This window comes from Pecten maximus, chromosome 19 (assembly GCF_902652985.1).
Source record: "Pecten maximus chromosome 19, xPecMax1.1, whole genome shotgun sequence".
Lineage (NCBI taxonomy): Eukaryota > Metazoa > Mollusca > Bivalvia > Pectinida > Pectinidae > Pecten > Pecten maximus.
The window spans coordinates 28,861,287-28,881,381 of NC_047033.1; the positions used below are offsets into that span (position 1 = coordinate 28,861,287).

General features: G+C 34.5%; 1 protein-coding gene across 3 annotated transcripts; it reads right to left on the reverse strand.

Moving 5' to 3' along the window:
* Window positions 1-771: 771 nt before the first annotated feature.
* LOC117317716 lies at window positions 772-19,237 on the reverse strand. 3 transcript variants are annotated; one of them, XM_033872607.1, is made up of 7 exons: window positions 19,183-19,237; window positions 16,665-16,767; window positions 15,820-15,924; window positions 12,871-12,981; window positions 5,318-5,767; window positions 4,103-4,354; window positions 772-1,932 (listed from the first exon to the last, which is right to left on the reverse strand). In XM_033872607.1, exons 2-7 carry the CDS (start codon window positions 16,746-16,748, stop codon window positions 1,645-1,647), a joined length of 1,290 nt encoding a protein of 429 aa, XP_033728498.1. In that variant the 5' UTR covers window positions 16,749-16,767; window positions 19,183-19,237; the 3' UTR covers window positions 772-1,644. The 3 variants fall into 3 exon arrangements, with proteins under 3 accessions (XP_033728498.1, XP_033728496.1, XP_033728499.1); XM_033872605.1 differs by having other exon boundaries at window positions 19,080-19,210; XM_033872608.1 differs by lacking the exon at window positions 12,871-12,981 and having other exon boundaries at window positions 19,080-19,210.
* Between the last annotated feature and the right edge of the window lie 858 nt (window positions 19,238-20,095).

Sequence of the window (20,095 nt, forward strand, 5' to 3'; positions counted from 1 at the left end):
AGAAAAATACTGACAAAGTGTGGGTAAGGGTTTGTCGTTTGGGAAATGCTGACAAAGTGTGGGTAAGGGTTTGTCGTCAGAAAACAATGGTAAAGTGTGGGTAAGGGCTTGTCGTAAGAAAAATACTCAACACATTGTGACCTGTTGGTCCTGTTCAAAATTATATGACAATCTGAAGCATGATTAATTCATCTTAGAGACAAAAACACATTTAATATAAAACAGAATGAAATTTTAACTGTTTTCCATCAATTTAATGATATCAAGTTTGGTCTAACCAGATACTTTTTGAAAACCTCTGATGGGTCAGTTCTATGTAATTTTTTCTATAATTTTTAAAACTTAAAATTTTGCTTTTGACCCGGTGAATATCTGTTTGTTAGGTATGTGGAGTATCACTTCGTTCTGGTATATTTAAGGATTAACATCAATTATTTTTTCTGTATACAGTCATAACAGAAAAAAACTGGAGTGTACTCTAAATAAACCGCGAAGCGGTTTATGAAGAGAGTACACTGCAGTTTTTTTATGTTATGACTGTATAACAGAAAAAATAATTAATGTTAATTCTTATAATTTAATTTCGTCTTATACACACCAAGATATTTCACTTTCTTTGGCGAACTCTTTTCTGTGATAAATTAGTACGCAACGTCATCAGCCAAACAAAAATGATGTTACATTTCACAACGTCAAAAATTTTGTTATGGAGGTATAACAAAATTATTTCAGCCAATGAAAATGTGTGTTTCATACAAAATTAAATTATAATAAATACATAGCTATGTTTGTGGAGTATCACTTCGTTCTGGTATATAATAAATACATAGCTATGATTGTGGATCTAACATTAATCTACAGAAGGGTATGATGAACAATGTTTCAAGTTTCAAAATCAAATGTCATGGAGTGGCTCAAGCAAAGCATGGATGAAACCAACGATATTTAATATAAAACTTCTCCCCTGGGTAATAAAATTTGATCAAATTTAAAAATTTACAAAATCTAAAACTATCATTCATATTAAATCTTTTGGTTACAAAAAAATAAATTTTGGCTTGTTAATTTTCGATAGATGAGAAGATCACAAAAACTTAATAGGAAAAAAAAAAAAAAAAAAACAATAACTTATATTTACATGCTTATAACAAAGGAAATCAACAAAAACAATTAGGTATACAATATACAACAATGTTATATACAACCAGTCCATTTCCTGGAAAAACCAATAATATCCATAGAAAACAAGTTACAACATTTATCATGTAAGTTAATTTGGCGGATCCGTGTTATACATATGACAAAATGGAAAACTGTAAACAATCAACCTTTGACCTCAAAACAGTCGACTTCTGACCTCATAACAATCAACTTTTGATGTCAAAACAATTAACCTTTGACCTCAAAACAATCAACTTTTGACCTCAAAGTAAAATACTTTTTAAATGTCTATAAATATTTCCCATTAAATATCTAACTGCAACACTACAGTCTGAATGGAAACATTACTTTTTCACAAGTTTTTAATCAAATTAACGAGAGGTTGCTTTAAATGATTATCAGATTCAAACATTAAAAAAAATATCTGTGAATATCAATACATGAATTTGTGTTCAAATTTGTAAGAAAAGAGCATCAGAAATGCTAGTCCGAGTTGCCTGTACGTTTTTTCTTTGATGTATTTTTCCCTTCCTCTTCCCGCATACAAAATGCTGCTAAGTTTCTCTTCAGGTTTAGGGTTTGTTGTGCGTAGTGAGATTGTCGATAGGCAGCAGCAGATTCCGAGAAATTTGTGCCGAATTCTTCCATACAGGCAGCAGCCGCAGCATATGGCATGAGACTTGTGTGTGAATACGGCTTCGGCGGAATCATTCCCCCGGTATCTGATTGGTTGAACTGTCGCATATACTCCTCTGGAGTAGTATTGGACCCCTGGACAAAGACACAATACTCAAATTACACAAAGACACGATACTCAAATTACACAAAGACACAATATTCAAATTACACAAAGACACAATACTCAAATTACACAAAGACACAATACTCAAATTACACAAAGACACGATACTCAAATTACACAAAGACACAATACTCAAATTACACAAAGACACGATACTCAAATTACACAAAGACACAATACTCAAATTACACAAAGACACGATACTCAAATTATACAAAGACACGATACTCAAATTACACACAGACACGATACTCAAATTACATAAAGACACAATATTTAAATTACACAAAGACACAATACTCAAATTACACAAAGACACAATACTCAAAATACACAAAGACACAATGATTAAATTACACATAGACACAATAATTAAATTACACAAAGACACAATACTCAAATTACACAAAGACACAATACTCAAATTACACAAACACACAATACTCAAATTACACAAAGACACAATACTCAAATTACACAAAGACACAATACTCAAATTACACAAAGACACGATACTCAAATTACACAAAGACACAATACTCAAATTACACAAAGACACGATACTCAAATTACACAAAGACACAATACTCAAATTACACAAAGACACGATACTCAAATTACACAAAGACACGATACTCAAATTACACAAAGACACGATACTCAAATTACACAAAGACACGATACTCAAATTACACACAGACACGATACTCAAATTACATAAAGACACAATATTTAAATTACACAGACACAATACTCAAATTACACAAAGACACGATACTCAAATTACACAAAGACACAATACTCAAATTACACAAAGACACAATACTCAAAATACACAAAGACACAATGATTAAATTACACATAGACACAATAATTAAATTACACAAAGACACAATACTCAAATTACACAAAGACACAATACTCAAATTACACAAAGACACAATACTCAAATTACACAAAGACACAATACTCAAATTACACAAAGACACAATACTCAAATTACACAAAGACACGATACTCAAATTACACAAAGACACAATACTCAAATTACACAAAGACACAATACTCAAATTACGTAAAGACAATACTCAAATTACGTAAAGACACGATACTCAAATTACACACAGACACAATACTCAAATTACGTAAAGACACAATACTCAAATTACACAAAGACACAATTCTCAAATAAATCAAGGACAAATATTGCAATAGGAAAATGCTTCATACTGCAGACTGCTAATTTTGTACAATTTCAATTAGTAGGACTTTATGGATGTTAACAGCGAAAAATATATAGCTATGTAGGTTTCCCATGTTTTTATTAAGGGTTGAGAGGTCTCCAGTTGTAAATAACGATAGTGTTCAACTAATTAATAAGATATATGGTAATGAGAGTAGTAGCAGTTTGGAAAAGAGTTGTGTGTCCCCATGTCAGATACCAGGTGGCTATGTACGCCCGTAATGTAAGATGAACCAATAGAAGTATGTATCTTCTAGGTGGTTATGTATGCCCGTATGTAAGATGAACCAGTAGAAGTATGTATCGTCTGGGTGGTTATGTACGCCCTGTATGTAAGATGAACCAGTAGAAGTATGTATCGTCTAGGTGGCTATGTACGCCCGTAATGTAAGATGTACCAGTAGTAGCATGTATCGTCTAGGCGGCTATGTACGCCCGTATGTAAGATGAACCAGTAGTAGTATGTATCGTCTATAAACGGTTTTATATCTTTATACACATGGACATAGTTAAGAACGCCGATGTGGCGCAGCGGTATAGGCTGCGGATATTTCTGGCTAGGCGATTGGGTGCCGTAGATCGTGAGTTCGAGGCCCAGTTAGGGCACGAGTCAAAAAGTTGTCTGCCTTCGTCATTTGTGTTTCTAAGCTATATATCTATTTATTAGCACAATGTATCATATGCACTATGTGTTGGTGATCTGAAGATTTATATTTGAATTTCCTGTCGTAGTTGTACCGAGAGAAATATTCATACACAAGGACAGATGTACAGACAGAGTGATCCCTATATACCGCCCTTTAATAAATATCACCCACTTCATATTCTAAACACAGTGCCTAGTTAGTATCAAAGTCCCCAAAACAAATATCAAAACAAAGTTCTAATAATCTTACCTCAATATTTGCTATTGCGGAAAAAATGTCTTCAAACTGCGAGGATAGTGGGCTATTCGACGAGTCCGAATGCTGAACTATTTCTCTAAATCTTCTTGATTCCTTTTTCAGCTCTTCAGAATGTGCTGGCGGTCCGTGCCATTTTATCACCTCCGCAAATTCTCTTATAGCCACTGTCAGTTTATGAGTTGCTTTCCTCTTTTGTCGAATGACTTGAAGTTTAGAAATATCACCTGTCTGATGTTGCTGTACCTAGATAAATCAAAGAATTATATATCAGCTAGTTATTGTCCAAAACAAAACGTAGATAAATCAAAGAATTATATATCGGCTAGTTATTGTCCAAAACAAAACCTAGATAAGTCAAAGCTTTATACATCAGCTAGTTATTGTCCAAAACAAAACCTTTGTTTCTCACCAAATTTGGTCAAAATCCAATAAGAACATTTTGACTAGTAGCGATTCGAAGCAAATGTTGACGGACGACAGACGCCGCGCCATGACATAGGCTCACCAGACCTTCCGTCCAGGTGAGTTAAAAATAACCATCACACAATCTCCCTTTCTGATTGTCCTTTTCTGATTGTTTAAGATATGTGATTGTATCTTTCATTGTAATGTATTGATATATTTATACCTGTGATTATATAATACTTACCTGTGTTTGTGTCAATATTTATCTTTAATTGAATAAACATTTTCTTGTATTTGTATAAATGCTGACCTATAATCTACATATATTTTCCTATAATCTACACATATATTTATCTGTAATAAATTATCTACATATCTGTAATCTACACATTTTTACCTGTAATCTACATATATTTACCTGTAATCTACACGTATTTACCTGTAATCTACATATATTTACCTGTAATCTACATATATTTACCTGTAATCTACACACATTTACCTGTAATCTACACATATTTACTTGTAATCTACACATTTTTACCTGTAATCTACATATATTTACCTGTAATCTACATATATTTACCTGTAATCTACATATATTTACCTGTAATCTACACATTTACCTGTATTCTACATATACATTTACCTGTAATCTACATATATTTACCTGTAATCTACATATATTTACTTGTATATTTACCTGTAATCTACACATATTTACCTGTATATTTACCTGTAATCTACACATATTTACCTGTATATTTACATGTAATCTACACATATTTATAATATAATTACCTGTAATTGATATTCACGGTAAGCATCAATTTCCTTCTTTATATCACTGGGTATTTGCTTGCCCTTACAAAGCCGTAACAAGGTATGCATTCTTTTTTCCAGTGTTTCAAATGTATCTTTTGGTTTATTGTTTGGGTCCTTCCATGGCAACAGTGATGGCCACGACTGAGGCTCAAATTTCTTAGTCCATATAGATGAAGAGCTAAAAGGATCCTGATTCACCAAAATGCGTGACAATTTTGGCACTATATCCCGGAATGTGTTTGTGAGAATGGTCCTCGTCTGTTCCTCGCCACTCTCAGAATCCGTGTTTAGTTTGCAGCAGGTACATTTTTGTTTTGTAGAATTGCGTTTCTGTCGTCGGCCACCACACTTAGCGGCAGGCATGTGCCACGTCGGCTGGGATGGCGGGTGTTTGTTGCTCTGTGGCTGAGGCTCATGGTCAAATGCCTGTAACAAGTAGCAGTTGTTTTAAAATAATAATGTTTCAAATACAAATAATGAAAGTTTCAACTATCTGTGCCTGCTTCAATGATACTGGAAGATATTGAAGATTTTTTTTTTCTATTTTAGGTAAAATCATACATTTTTAGCTATGGGAGAAACAGCTGAACATTGTAAAAATATCACTGGTATTTGTATTAAAGAAATATACTACCTCTGATGTTTTCCTAGAGTTAGTTCCCTTTATATCAAATTCTATCTTTAACACAAATCGTATGTGTATTAAATATCAGAGTTATCTCCCTTTAAGATATTAAGAGCATACTTTTTTCAATAAAATGAAAATATTGCTGTAAATATTAAAGTCTACTTTTAATACAAACCTTAATTAACTGTGATTATAGAGTGTTTATCTGTGATTCTATCAATAACACCAATTATTATGTGTATTATGTATGAGTTATCTCCCTTTAAGATACAAAGATCATACCAGAAACCTGTTACTTTTTTCAATAAAATAAATATGTTGCTGTTAAAATCAAAGTCTACTTTTAATACAAACCTAATTTACCTGTGATTCTATCAATAACACCAATTATTATGTGTGTTTATGTATGAGAGTTATCTCCCTGTAGGATATTAAGATCTTTTTTCCAGTCTATATATTTGTGTTCATATTTAGGCCCCTTTCCTAACTGTGCATGTTAATTGTTTTAATGGTGTCGTCAAAATTCCCCAAAACTTTCGATGCGAAGACAACATACTTCAACTAGAACTGTCGACAGGATGGCTGACTATATATAATACCCCCGCAATCTGCACGAGTCATTGGTGCATTGGAACTGCTAATTAGAGGCTAGTTAAGATGACCCAGTAAAATAGTGACCAGTTGCCATAGCAACCATAATTTTGAAAAAAATAAAGTGGCCTGCACATCTACACATGGTCCTCTATATTTGTGTGAAGTTTCCTTGAAATTGGTCCTTCGGTTTAGGAGTTGTCCGGACAAACTTAAAGTTATGGTTCTTATCAGAAAACATGTTTATAGTGACCAGTTGCCATAGCAACCATAATTTTGGAAAAAAAGAAAGTGGCATGCACATCTACACATGGTCCTCTATATTTGTGAAGTTTCATTGAAATTGGCCATTTAGTTTAGGAGGAGTTGTCCGGACAAACTTAAAGTTATGGTTCTTATCGAAAAACCTGTTTATAGTGACCAGTTGCCATAGCAACCATAATTTTGAGAAAAATAAAGTGGCATGCACATCTACACATGGTCCTCTATATTTGTGCAAAGTTTCATTGAAATTGGCCCATCGGTTAAGGAGTTGTCCGGACAAAATGCGTCTACAGACAGACGGACAGACGGACAGACAACCTGATTCCAGTATACCCCCCTAACTTTGTTGCGGGGTATAATTATACCCACCGTCCCCTATAAATAAATTGTACACGTCTACCAGGTGACCATTTCCTCACCAGGAGAAACACGAACGTTATTTCAAGGACATAAACTTACACCTGTGAAATGTTTTATTTATTTCCATATTAATGGAATTATGTTGTCTTTCAGTGATAATTTTATCCCCTCCATGTAATGCTTCTTCATTTGTTTTCTTGATATTTTGTGAGCAGGTTTTAGAATTGTTTTGGTGGAATACAGGGGATATTCATCGTCGGTGCACCCACGACAACTTGAAGAAACCTGAGTCAAACACAGTGTTGTGGCAGATATTGTGAGAACCGAACTACTGTATATATACATGTACAACTATATAATTACAATAGAGAACCCAACTACTGTATATATACATGTACAACTATATAATTACAATATACATGTAATTAGTCTTAGAATAATATAATGACCATTACATGTAATAAGGTCTTCATGATGAATGCTATATAACAGATTGTACATACAACTTGTATCAGTAATCCATTATAATGCAGTACATTGCTTAATTTTAACAACCCTAACAGTTAAAAAAAAAAACAGAAACAAGAGATCCCAGAGGGATCTTGTCGCCCACCATTGAATGTTCTTCATAGGTTCCATGTCAGATTGATCTTTTCTCTACTTTTCTCTTCTTCTAAGTCTTACTAATCTGTGTAAATTCAGAAGAAGCCTCTAGTACTTTTCAAACAAGGGAAACCTATATATAAAATTTAAGATTTAGGCACCAAGGGGAACCTATATATGGAATTTGAGAAAGATTCCTTCAGTACTTTCTGAGAAATAGCGATAACAAACTTCAATTGTCAAAATCCAAGATGGCTGCCTGTCGGCCATGTTGTTTTCCGATTGGTCTCAAAATGCAATATGCATAACTATGCACCTGGGGGAACCTACATATGAAATTTCAGGAAGATCCCTTCATTAGTTTCTTAATAATAGCGATAACAAGTTTCAATTTTCGAAATCCAAGATGGCTGCCTGTCGGCCATGTTGTTTTCCGATTAGTCTCAAAATGCAATTTACATAACTAAGCCTCAAGGGGAACCTACATATGAAATTTGAGAAAAATCCCTTTAGTACTTTCTGAGAAATAGCGATAACAAACTTCAATTTTCAAAATCCAAGATGGCTGCCTGTCGGCCATGTTGTTTTTCCGATTAGTCTCAAAATGCAATATGCATAACTAGGCAACAAGGGGAACCTACATATGAAATTTGAGAAAGATCCCTTCAGTATTTTCTGAGGAGTAGCGACAACAATCTTCAAGTTGTCAAAATCCAAGATGGCTGCCTGTCGGCCATGTTGTTTTCTGATTGGTCTCAAAATGCAATATGCATAACTAGGCACCAAGGGGAACCTACATATGAAGTTTGAGGAAGATCCCTTCAGTACTTTCTGAGAAATAGCGATAACAAGAATTGTTTACGGACGGATGGAGGGACGGAGGGACGGGCGGACCACGGACGCAGATGGATTTGAATAGCCCACCATCTGATGATGGTGGGCTAAAAAAGTCAAATCAATTTGTATTCCTTGGGTATATATTTCACACAAAATCCATGCAGCAATTTTTTTTTGGACATTATTAGCAACTTTTCCACGTTACTGTTTTCTGTCCTGTGATAAATTCATAGCATCAAAACTAAAACACATCAACATATAGTAGCATACAGCACACTAGAGTATCCATTGTATTCTGTTTTATGAGGTAAGAATGATTGTGACTCCATTCCTACTTTGATTAAGCTACATGTATGAAAATGGCAGAATACAAATCTAACCAATGTCCAAAACGTGTCAAATTGAAAAAAAAAAAAAAAAAAAAACTTCACAGCATTGATGTTTGGCCCTAAAAGATTTATTTGTTGGGTTCATCACCCATGAACAACCATGGTCATTTTAAGGTGGGATATCCTTGTAGTAGCTGGTTGGTGACTACCTCACTAAAAACATCTAGGAGTCCTGTCCCATGCCATTCAGAGTAATTAGGGTAAAGTGTCTTGCCCAAAGCAAGGACAGCCGTGATAGCACAGACTGGCCTGTTTCTCAGCTTCTCGAGAAATACAAACCACCACGAATAGTGAAACCGACAAGTGGTGGAACTGACAAGTAGTGGAACAAGTAGTGGAACCAACAAGTGGTGGAATATATCGAACCGACAAGTAGTGGAACCAACAAGTGGTGGAACAGGTGGAACCGACAAGTAGTGGAACCAACAAGTAGTGGAACAAGTGGAACCAACAAGTGGTGGAACCGACAAGTGGTGGAACCGACAAGTAGTGGAACCAACAAGTGGTGGAACCGACAAGTGGTGGAACCGACAAGTAGTGGAACCAACAAGTGGTGGAACCGACAAGTAGTGGAACCGACAAGTAGTGGAACCAACAAGTAGTGGAACCGACAAGTGGTGGAACCGACAAGTAGTGGAACTGACAAGTAGTGGCACCAACAAGTAGTGGAACCGACAAATAGTGGAACCAACAAGTAGTGGAACTAACAAGTGGTGGAACTGACAAGTGGTGGAACCAACAAGAAGTGGAACCGACAAGTAGTGGAACCAACAAGTAGTGGAACTGACAAGTAGTGGAACCAACAAGTAGTGGAACCAACAAGTGGTGGAACCGACATGTAGTGGAACTGACAAGTAGTGGAACCAACAAGTGGTGGAACTGACAAGTTGTGTCTAATTATCCTGAACCTCACTGTTGTTGTATCTAATTATCCTGAACCTCACTGTTGTTGTGTCTAATTATCCTGAACCTCACTGTTGTTGTGTCTAATTATCCTGAACCTCACTTCTGTTGTGTCTAATTATCCTGAACCTCACTTCTGTTGTGTCTAATTATCCTGAACCTCACTGTTGTTGTGTCTAATTATCCTGAACCTCACTTCTGTTGTGTCTAATTATCGTGAACCTCACTGTTGTTGTGTCTAATTATCCTGAACCTCACTTCTGTTGTGTCTAATTATCCTGAACCTCACTGTTGTTGTGTCTAATTATCCTGACCCTCACTGTTGTTGTATCTAATTATCCTGAACCTCACTTCTGTTGTGTCTAATTATCAAGAACCTAACTTCTGTTGTGTCTAATTATCCTGAACCTCACTTCTGTTCTGTCTAATTATCCTGAACCTCACTTCTGTTGTGTCTAATTATCCTGAACCTCACTGTTGTTGTGTCTAATTATCCTGAACCTCACTTCTGTTGTGTCTAATTATCCTGAACCTCACTGTTGTTGTGTCTAATTATCCTGAACCTCACTTCTGTTGCGTCTAATTATCCTGAACCTCACTGCTGTTGTATCTAATTATCCTGAACCTCACTGTTGTTGTATCTAATTATCCTGAACCTCACTGTTGTTGTGTCTAATTATCCTGAACCCCACTTCTGTTGTGTCTAATTATCCTGAACCTCACTGTTGTTGTGTCTAATTATCCAGAACCTCACTTCTGTTGTGTCTAATTATCCTGACCCTCACTGCTGCAGACATCGATGTTGTGCCAAGTTATCCAGAACCTCACTGATGACATGGGTGAAGTGTAATGAGCCAATGAAGATGATGATACATGTACACATCCTACAATATTCTATGTGTGATAGAAAATGTGTGTGTGTGGATGTAATGAAATTAGATTTGAAAAAATAAAACAATTTTTTTTTTTAATCTTTCTTAAATGTGTCATGATGAGGTACCTTCCAGCTGATTGTGGGTGTAACTTGAAAAGTTCTAAAAATAAAATATGAAACCAGATCTTTTACAAAACTCTGAAGATTTGTTACATTTATTTTTCCTTGGCAGAAACGTTAACATGTATGGGAATTCAATTGTGGACTGAAGTCTGATAAACAAGACCTCTCATTGGTAGTTTCGTTCTGCATTCCGTCTATCAGCAGTTTTCATAGCATAATAAAGAAAGGTAAGACTGAAACTGAAAGTTGCTTGTGTCAAACATGGCCGTTGACATAGACTGGAGCGATGAGGATGTTGTGATAGATTTCTTGTGTAGAGATAAAGAAAAATCCTTGACCAAAGCCAAGTCGTCTGACAGAACTTCATTTCCCTGAAGGCATACCTGGTAAGCCAGGTGCGAAACGTGCTCGTCCTTGTCGTGACGGTGTGGGTTGTATCCAAAAGAAAGCCCTTAGGGACATATATACAAAAGGAAACAAACAACCTTTTGGTGTTCTAACTTTAAATTACCTCTCTCTGTTCCTACGTGTTTCCGTGTGTATCAGTGGCGAACTACCAAGCTGTATTGTTACCTGGTGCTAACGACAGTTTGAGTGACCGAGGGACTGAATCTTTCAATTCAGCATCTACTGCATATATTGTGTTTGATAAAATAACATATGACTAAATGTGCCAAAAAAATATTAAAAAGTTTCAGAAATTTAGTGAATTTCCTTAATGAGTTCCCTAAGATATAACTTAGATATGATTTGCCACTGTTTTGTTTTATTTTTTGCAATAATGTTGATTTTCCATGTTAATTTGTTGCAAAATGATGTTTTCTTTCTATAATAAAACAGATAAACTATTTATTTTCTTTTCTTTTCCTAGTGAGCAAATATGCAGGTAATGATGCAACATTTAATTTTGGTACCATGTTAGAAATCTTGTGAAAACAAGAAAATTTTCACATAATTTTTATTCACAGTACTACAAATATTTGTTTTGTTATATAAATTTGAATTTTCTTTTTTTCAATTTCAATAACTGATGCAGCAGTGGGGGGAGTATAACCATACAAATCCATGCAGCAGTCTAAGGATTTAAACATAACGGTCAAAAGCAGAGTCCAAAAGACGAAGAACTTCATGTCTAGATCTATTCATAATTGAAAGAAATACAGTCATATCAGTTAAGTCTGTAGATCCCGTAAGTCTGGACACAGACACCAGTATAGATGTTAAGTAAGAGGCAATTTAAGAAAAGTTTGTCATTTCTTTGTACAGTATGAGACTTCACTGTTAAATTGATATACGACTTCTGGCAAGTTTAACTGAATTAATCGACACACCGTCAACACGAATGCACGCAGACTTACCGGACGTCTTACCGAACGCACTGTACTTTATACATATACAATTGAGCACTTTTCGCACTGAAAGCATTTCCGTATATTGTGGTTGTACTAACTACTGTAAATATATCCTTTTTCCATAGAGACTATTGCAGGCGCCATTTCTTCAGTACATCGTTCTGTAAAAATTTGCTAATGGATGGAAACTTGAGTGTGCTGTGTGCAAAAATAAGTACATTTACTACTTTAATGTGAAATCATAACTCACCACTTCAACTTTTCACTAAGCTAAAGGTGAACAACCAATATATTGATTAGCATGGCCTAAAACCTAAAGGTGAACAACCAATATTTTGATTAGCATGGCCTAAAACCTAAAGGAGAACAACCAATATTTTGATTAGCATGGCCTAAAACCTAAAGGTGAACAACCAATATTTTGATTAGCATGGCCTAAAACCTAAAGGTGAACAACCAATATTTTGATTAGCATGGCCTAAAACCTAAAGGTGAACAACCAATATTTTGATTAGCATGACCTAAAACCTAAAGGTGAACAACTAATAATTTGATTAGCTTGGCCTAAAACCTAAATTAAAATGCTACAATAAGTGAGTACTTACATGCAGTCTATTGAGGAATACAAAACACAGACTGGCCACCCTGAATGTCGGTTTGTTTGCAGGATCATGGACATGTTGGGTACTAGCAGTCCTGAAATGGGACTCAAATGCCTGCCAAGCAAAATTACAGATTTACCTTAGACTTTTAGACGTATCTTCAAAATTACAATACAGATTTATCTTAAGACTTTTAGTCATATCTTCAAAATTATAGATTTTTAGTCGTACCTTCAAAATTATAATACAGATTTACCTTCAACTTTTAGTCGTATCTTCAAAACTACAATCTATTCTTTCTTGTTCTTTAAATTTCCTCCACAAATATTATGTCAAGTCTATGAATTCTTCTAATTAGTCTCGAAATCCAAAACCAGGTAACAATTAATCCCTCCACTCTAAAACATTTCTATAAATTAGCACTAACAAACTTTGACTCTTAAAATCTATGATGATTGCAGGGTTCACCCTGGACCCAGAAATCATGGGCCATTTTTGACAAGATTTCAGGAATCGTATGGGCCAAAACATAGAAAATTGAAGAAATTTGTGAGTTTTCATGGGCCATTTTTGAAAATATGGGGCAAATGGCCCCATCCGGAGTTATCCCTGTGATTGCGAACTAGTCAGCCGCTGTGTTTTTTATACGTCTCAAAATACATACGGAACATGCATGTATGACATTTGAGATCAATTCCTCTCTACTTTATCTGGTCTAAAACTACAGACAGACTATACTAGAGAACTTATACATTGTACAGTCAAACCTGTCTATAAAGGACACCTAAGGAACAGATAAAAAGTGTCTTTTATAAACAAGTGTCCTTTATACAGAGGTTAATTGTATATAGTAAATTGGAAGGAGTGGGTCTGGTGAGCCTGTCCTCTATAGACAGGTGTCCTTTATAGACAGGTGTCCTTTATACAAAGTAAATTGGAAGGAGTGGGTCTGGTGAGTCTGTCCTTTATAGACAGGTGTCCTTTATACAGAGGTTAATTATAAAGTAAATTAGAAGGAGTGGGTCTGATGAGTTGATCCTTTATAGACAGTTATCCTTTATATACAGGTGTCCTTAATAACAGGTTTGACTATCTTTATTTCCCCACTGGTTATATCAGGGACTTTTTGCCTCATTTCAAAAGGAAAATTGGTGAACTAGTCAGTGAATGAAACGTTCAGAAGTGAACTGCAAATTTTATGAATTTTACATAATTATATAAATATAAATTTTAATTGTAAATGGGGTGCATTATCAGTTTGAAAACTGCGATGGAGGGCTGAAAATAAAAATCATTTTAATTTCAAAACTAGAAAAACTAGAAAACCTTTGACAGCTTTTAAATCAGTGGATAGCTTGAAGTTAAGCTTAGCCTAAGTTAAGTTTAAAAGTGTCTGTTGATCAAACTTGGCATTTTCTGGGTCCAATTGCGAGATTTAAATGGAGTTCACCAAAAACCGTTTACTTTACTGTCTTCATCTGATATGTTCACACTATCCGAAATAACATCAATCATTCGTCAATTATAAATAACCAGGGTTTGAACTATCACTTAAGGTAGAGAACTATCACTTAAGGTAGAGAACTATCACTTAAGGTAGAGAACTATTACTTAAGGTAGAGAACTATTACTTAAGGTAGAGAACTATCACTTAAACTAGAGAACTATCACTTAAGGTAGAGAACTATCACTTAAGGTAGAGAACTATTACTTAAGGTAGAGAACTATCACTTAAGCTAGAGAACTATTACTTAAGCTAGAGAACTATCACTTAAACTAGAGAACTATCACTTAAGCTAGAGAACTATCACTTAAGGTAGAGAACTATCACTTAAGGTAGAGAACTATTACTTAAGGTAGAGAACTATTACTTAAGGTAGAGAACTATCACTTAAGCTAGAGAACTATCACTTAAACTAGAGAACTATCACTTAAGGTAGAGAACTATCACTTAAGGTAGAGAACTATTACTTAAGGTAGAGAACTATCACTTAAGCTAGAGAACTATTACTTAAGCTAGAGAACTATCACTTAAGCTAGAGAACTATTACTTTTATTGGGAAAAATATGTTAAATTATCAGACAATTCAAACTGACCTAAGGCTTACATTATGTGAATTCAAGAGCAACTGAAAGTATATTCAAAAATAATTGTTTCTAATTAAAAAAAATAAATTTAGCATATCATTGAATTGTGAAAAATAAAGCATCTACCATGAATATTTGATTACAATCTTTTTCAGGAGAGGATTTTTTCAGGGCTTTTTCTCACTGGTTTGGGATGGGGCATTTTGTCTAATTTTGGGAAGAAATTGGTGAATTTTGAAATATCTTTCCAGGAGTAAACTGCAAAATTTTGGAATTTGGCTTAAATATGAAATAATTTCAATTGGGAATGGGACCCATTAACGGCCTCAAAAAGCTACCAGACAAAGCCCTGTCTTGTTAAGGAAATTTCCAATTATATGTCATAATAATCACAAAATATGGGAGGAGTCTTGGCAATCAAGAGGTAATGTATTTAAGCATTGAACGGCTTTCAGTTGGCATTCATATTGACTATGAATGCCAACTGAAAGCCGTTCAATGCTTATATTTACCATCTGCGATTTTTTATTTGTCGTGCGATTTTTTTTTGAAATTTTCAAATTCAAATTTCAGTTGGCAGTTCATAAGCTGGTGAACTCGCAACTGAATTGGTAGGGTTATATAGCGGCAGTGCCATACAATGGTAAATATATATGTATGACATTTTTTTCTGGTTAAATCCTGATTTAGGACGACAGAAACGAACATCTTTTTAAGTGTGGCCAAATCATATACCAGATATATAATTATATATAAATCATGCAAAACTTATTCATAGCATACTGACATGTTCATAAACATTCATATGTGCAATACTTGAAGCAAACAATATGGTGATGCTATACACAAAGTTTTTATACTTACATGTAGTCTTCTGAGAAACAGGAAACAAAGGGAAGCAACTCTAAAGTTACTTTTCTTTACCGGTCCTCTTCTCTCATGAAATGTCTTCACATTTTGTCTGGAATTCTGAGAGAAAAATAACACACAAAGTAGGACGAATGAAGATGCTGTAAATCACATTTTTTAAAAACTTATATTCAAACATGATTAAAAATTCTATCTGCATTAGTTTGATATGAAGAAGTAATCTTTTGATTTCCATATTTTGTGATAATGTAAATTCTACGTAAGCTGTTTCAGAACCTAGACAGATGTAATTTGAGCAACAGAGTTTTTTTTTACTGTTTTGAGCCTTTTTTACTCTCTTCTATGGTGTGAATACGAGCTACATGTAAATCGGTCTAGGGGTTCACTAGACACCAATAGTAAACAAGTTTTGTATGGACTCACACATAGTCTGAGACACAAAGATATCGAGTTAACCACCTGACCATTTTTTCTTCTTCTTTCTATTTCATGTGCATGCCACAATTTTATTGTCAGTATGCAATATACTGTAAAGTTAAATACAAATTCCTGGAAACGCTAACTTGTGATTTAAATCTTTTGTGCTGACTGACTACTGTTGTATCAATATTGGTGCACATTATTGGAGCACTGCACATCCGTTATATATACTTCTCAAGTTCACATGCATTCAAGTTGTGGACTCCTGCTAAAAGAAGCCAGCAGGGTGGAAAGTATATACATGTACTGTACTGTACATGTACACAAAGTTTCATTATTATAGACTTCATTTAATCAAAATTTAATTTATCAAAATTCCATAAAGAATAAAATACAAAACAAAATTTTTTTATACGTACCTGCAACCTTTGTAGAAATATACAACATAAACTGATTTTACGGAAAACATGTCTCATGCGATGATCTTCACTTGCTAAACCCATTCTACTGTCGGACTTATATCTGAAACAGGTTACAACATTAGAATTAATATCTGTAACAGGTTACAACCTTGTGGAAATTGGTTTTTTTCTGTACAACAAAAATGTAGTATTAGTGCACAAGCTGCTGGACTTCGTGTCCTCAATGAACATCAGATTTATTGAAGCCTAATATAAACTTGGACAAATATATAGTCACTCTACTCTTATTTGGTATGGTGGGACAGGTCTCTTATGTTGTTCAGTGAGGTAGCCACCAGCTACTACAGAATCCATGCCTCTAAATGACCCAAAATGGGTTCTAACAAACGAACTTCATATTATTTTAATACACACTTTTAATCTATCATATCAGAAACTCAACATTGCAAGTACAAGCCTAAATCTGTCTCATTGAGGACTGTTTTCCGGTCTCTATAACTGCAAAACAACCCATTCCTAATGCCCTTCTTTCCACAAAAAATCTTGATGGCAATTATCACACAAAATAGATCCGAAAACAAGAGGCCCAGAGGGCCTGCATCTCTCACCTGGATATTTCAGAATTATGGTAAAATAAACTAATTTAAGTTATACCAGGTATTTCAAATATTTTCAAACTTTTTAACTGCCTCTCCCAACAATGGTTCAAACTGAAGGTGAGCCAAATCCTGTTATTCTCAAAAAAGAAAAAGATTTCAATTTTCATTGGGCCCCCTTTGTTCCACTGCAACCGGTCACATCCTCCAGATGTTATATAACATTATAGATTTTCTTTACCCAGTATTGCTCCAAACCAAATTTTACCAAAATACATTCAGTTGTTCCAAGACTAAATTAGGGATATAAAGGAATTACCTCAATTTTCCCTAATGGGCCCTAGGCCTGCCCCTCCCGCACAGGGTAGCCACACACTCAATTCATACGTTTGATCTCTTTTGTCAAATAATACTCCAGACAAAATTTCATCAAAATCCATACAGACGTTTAGGACTAGTGGGGATTTAAAGGAAATGTTGACAGACGGTTGATGACAGACAGTTGACAAGGATGCACCATGGCATATTATGCATAAGCTCATCAGCCCTTCAGGCTAGCTAGGTGAGCTAAAAAGGACAGTCATGTGGTCAAAATAGGTATGTGCTATCATAATGAAACATTTATTACCTTGCAATTTTTTAACATAATTTACAGGTGAAATTTCCCCAATTCACTTAATTGGATTTTCCCACAATATACATGAAAAACAATGGAAGACAGGTAATTCTTAATTCCAAATCAATATATACTTGTATGCATATATTCAAAGATAATATACATATTATTTTATGAATGGTAGCTATAGCAGTCAATTCCAAACACTGTTTGACCGACGGACATCATGGCCGATATGAGAAACATTACCAATATATTCAAATGTTTTAATAGTTTTATTTTGTTGTTCCCGACGGAAAACAAAAGCAAATTGCAAGTCTGCCATTTGTAATTTTGTTGTCAGTGTAAACCATTCATTACGATTTCCGAGCACATGCCATATATCTTTCCAAGTACATGCCATTTCAATATGCTTATAATACCTACTTGATTATGTAGAATTATTCATCATCATAATATTTTTTATATTATAAATGTTTGCAACTGTTGAACAGGCGGGTTACAAATATATACAACTTTCATCTGCATCAAATGATTATGAAGGCGCGTTTAAAATTTATATCATGAATAGAAGTCAAGATTTTTTTCAGAGCAACAGAAATATATACTTTTGAGTAAAGAAGACGTTGTTTGCATTCCAGTGTGATAATTAGGAATGTTTACACAGGCCTTTGTTGCTCCATAGACTATCAAGTTCTCAATATATTAAAAAAACAAACAAGAAAAATATACCGAAATATCTGGTCTGATAAAAATTTCATCTGGTGATGATAATGATCAGGTAATATAAGAAATACACGCTTACTAGACCAAATGTCCTGTAAGTTTTCAGAGTGTTTCGGGTTGTCTGCGACAGTCCGTCTTTAAATACATTTTACTTTTTATTCTACAGAAATGCTTGAAATTTATGTTTGTTGTTCAATACAATAAATAAACAATATTCCATGCCACTGGAAATTCCAAATTGTTGGAAATTATGTGTTCCATGTAATACAAACAATGACTTCTAGTTACGAGTTAAATAATGACGGCAAATCTCAGAGAAAAGTTAGAAAATCTCTGCTACTAAGCACGACTGACAAGTATCTCATATAGACAGGAAGTTGTCAAAATGGAAAACAAACAATTTTGACAGATTTTGGAAATCGTTGTCATAGATATCAGAACACTTGGACGATCACAACAGCAACAATAGTTTACCTTATATTCCGAATTATCCTATGACAACCCTTGAATATAACTATATAGTCACTACAACACAAAATAGAAGAGTCTATCTAATCGAAAATTCTTCAAAACAAACCTCTACAATATAGATTTAGCTAACTAAATCCGGGTATTTTCCCAAAGGACATCGTGATCACTTGAATGTTTTGACAGCTCTATATCTAAATTACAAATACACAACGGACAGACTTTCCGTAAAATGACCTAACTTACTTTAAAACCCTTACATAGCTGTTCAGGTAGGATATATATTTGTCATATTTCTATATACAATTGAAAGTACATTATTATTTAACCTCCCTTAACAGATATATATATAGATCTAGATCTTCTCGCCCCAGTAAAGACGCTCCATTGAGAACGTTTATCGCACGAAAAAAAACAAGTAAAGGGACACAACTCGAACACGCCTAGCAAATTTCAGTAGCGGCAGCCACAACAGCTCATAAATATATAGCCTAGATCTAACACACAGACCTGTGGTTAGGTGCTGAAAACGGTAAATATTTGATATAATGTAGATCTAGTGTCAATAAAAAAAGCGATTTAAAGAATCAAATATCAAAAGCCAACATTGAAAAGAAAGAAAGAAAGAAAGAAAGAAAGAAAGAAAAACAGGCCATAGGCATACATAATATCATGTAGAATATCAGCTGTAAACTACAGACAAAAGAATGTGACTTTGACAAACATTTTCTTTCATCAAGCCTTTGAAATTTGTAATTATGAATCTCACTTTGACGAAAACTGTCAAGATTAATTACGACCTGTAAGCTATCAAATAATTTCTGACTTCTCGATGACAAACACCAACAGAAGCATGAATGTTAAATATTTGAGCTCAAACCCGATAAAAACAAAATCAAAAGTGGACAAACAAGGTTAATACGGAGATTCCGGACAATATAATCCTGACCAGCGGCTTCTGAAAGGTGAGACAATATATTTATGTTATCAGGTGAAAATATCAAACACAGACAAAACATCAT

Excerpts from the sequence above, each read along its gene's own strand:
- LOC117317716 (XM_033872607.1), bottom strand. The coding sequence starts at position 16,748 with ATGGGTTTAGCAAGTGAAGATCATCGCATGAGACATGTTTTCCGTAAA. Across the intron at positions 12,982-15,819 it reads TGTTTCTCAGAAGACTACAT|GCATTTGAGTCCCATTTCAG; the intron begins GTAAGTATAAAA and ends TTTGCTTGGCAG. Across the intron at positions 4,355-5,317 it reads ACCGTGAATATCAATTACAG|GTACAGCAACATCAGACAGG; the intron begins GTAATTATATTA and ends TGATTTATCTAG.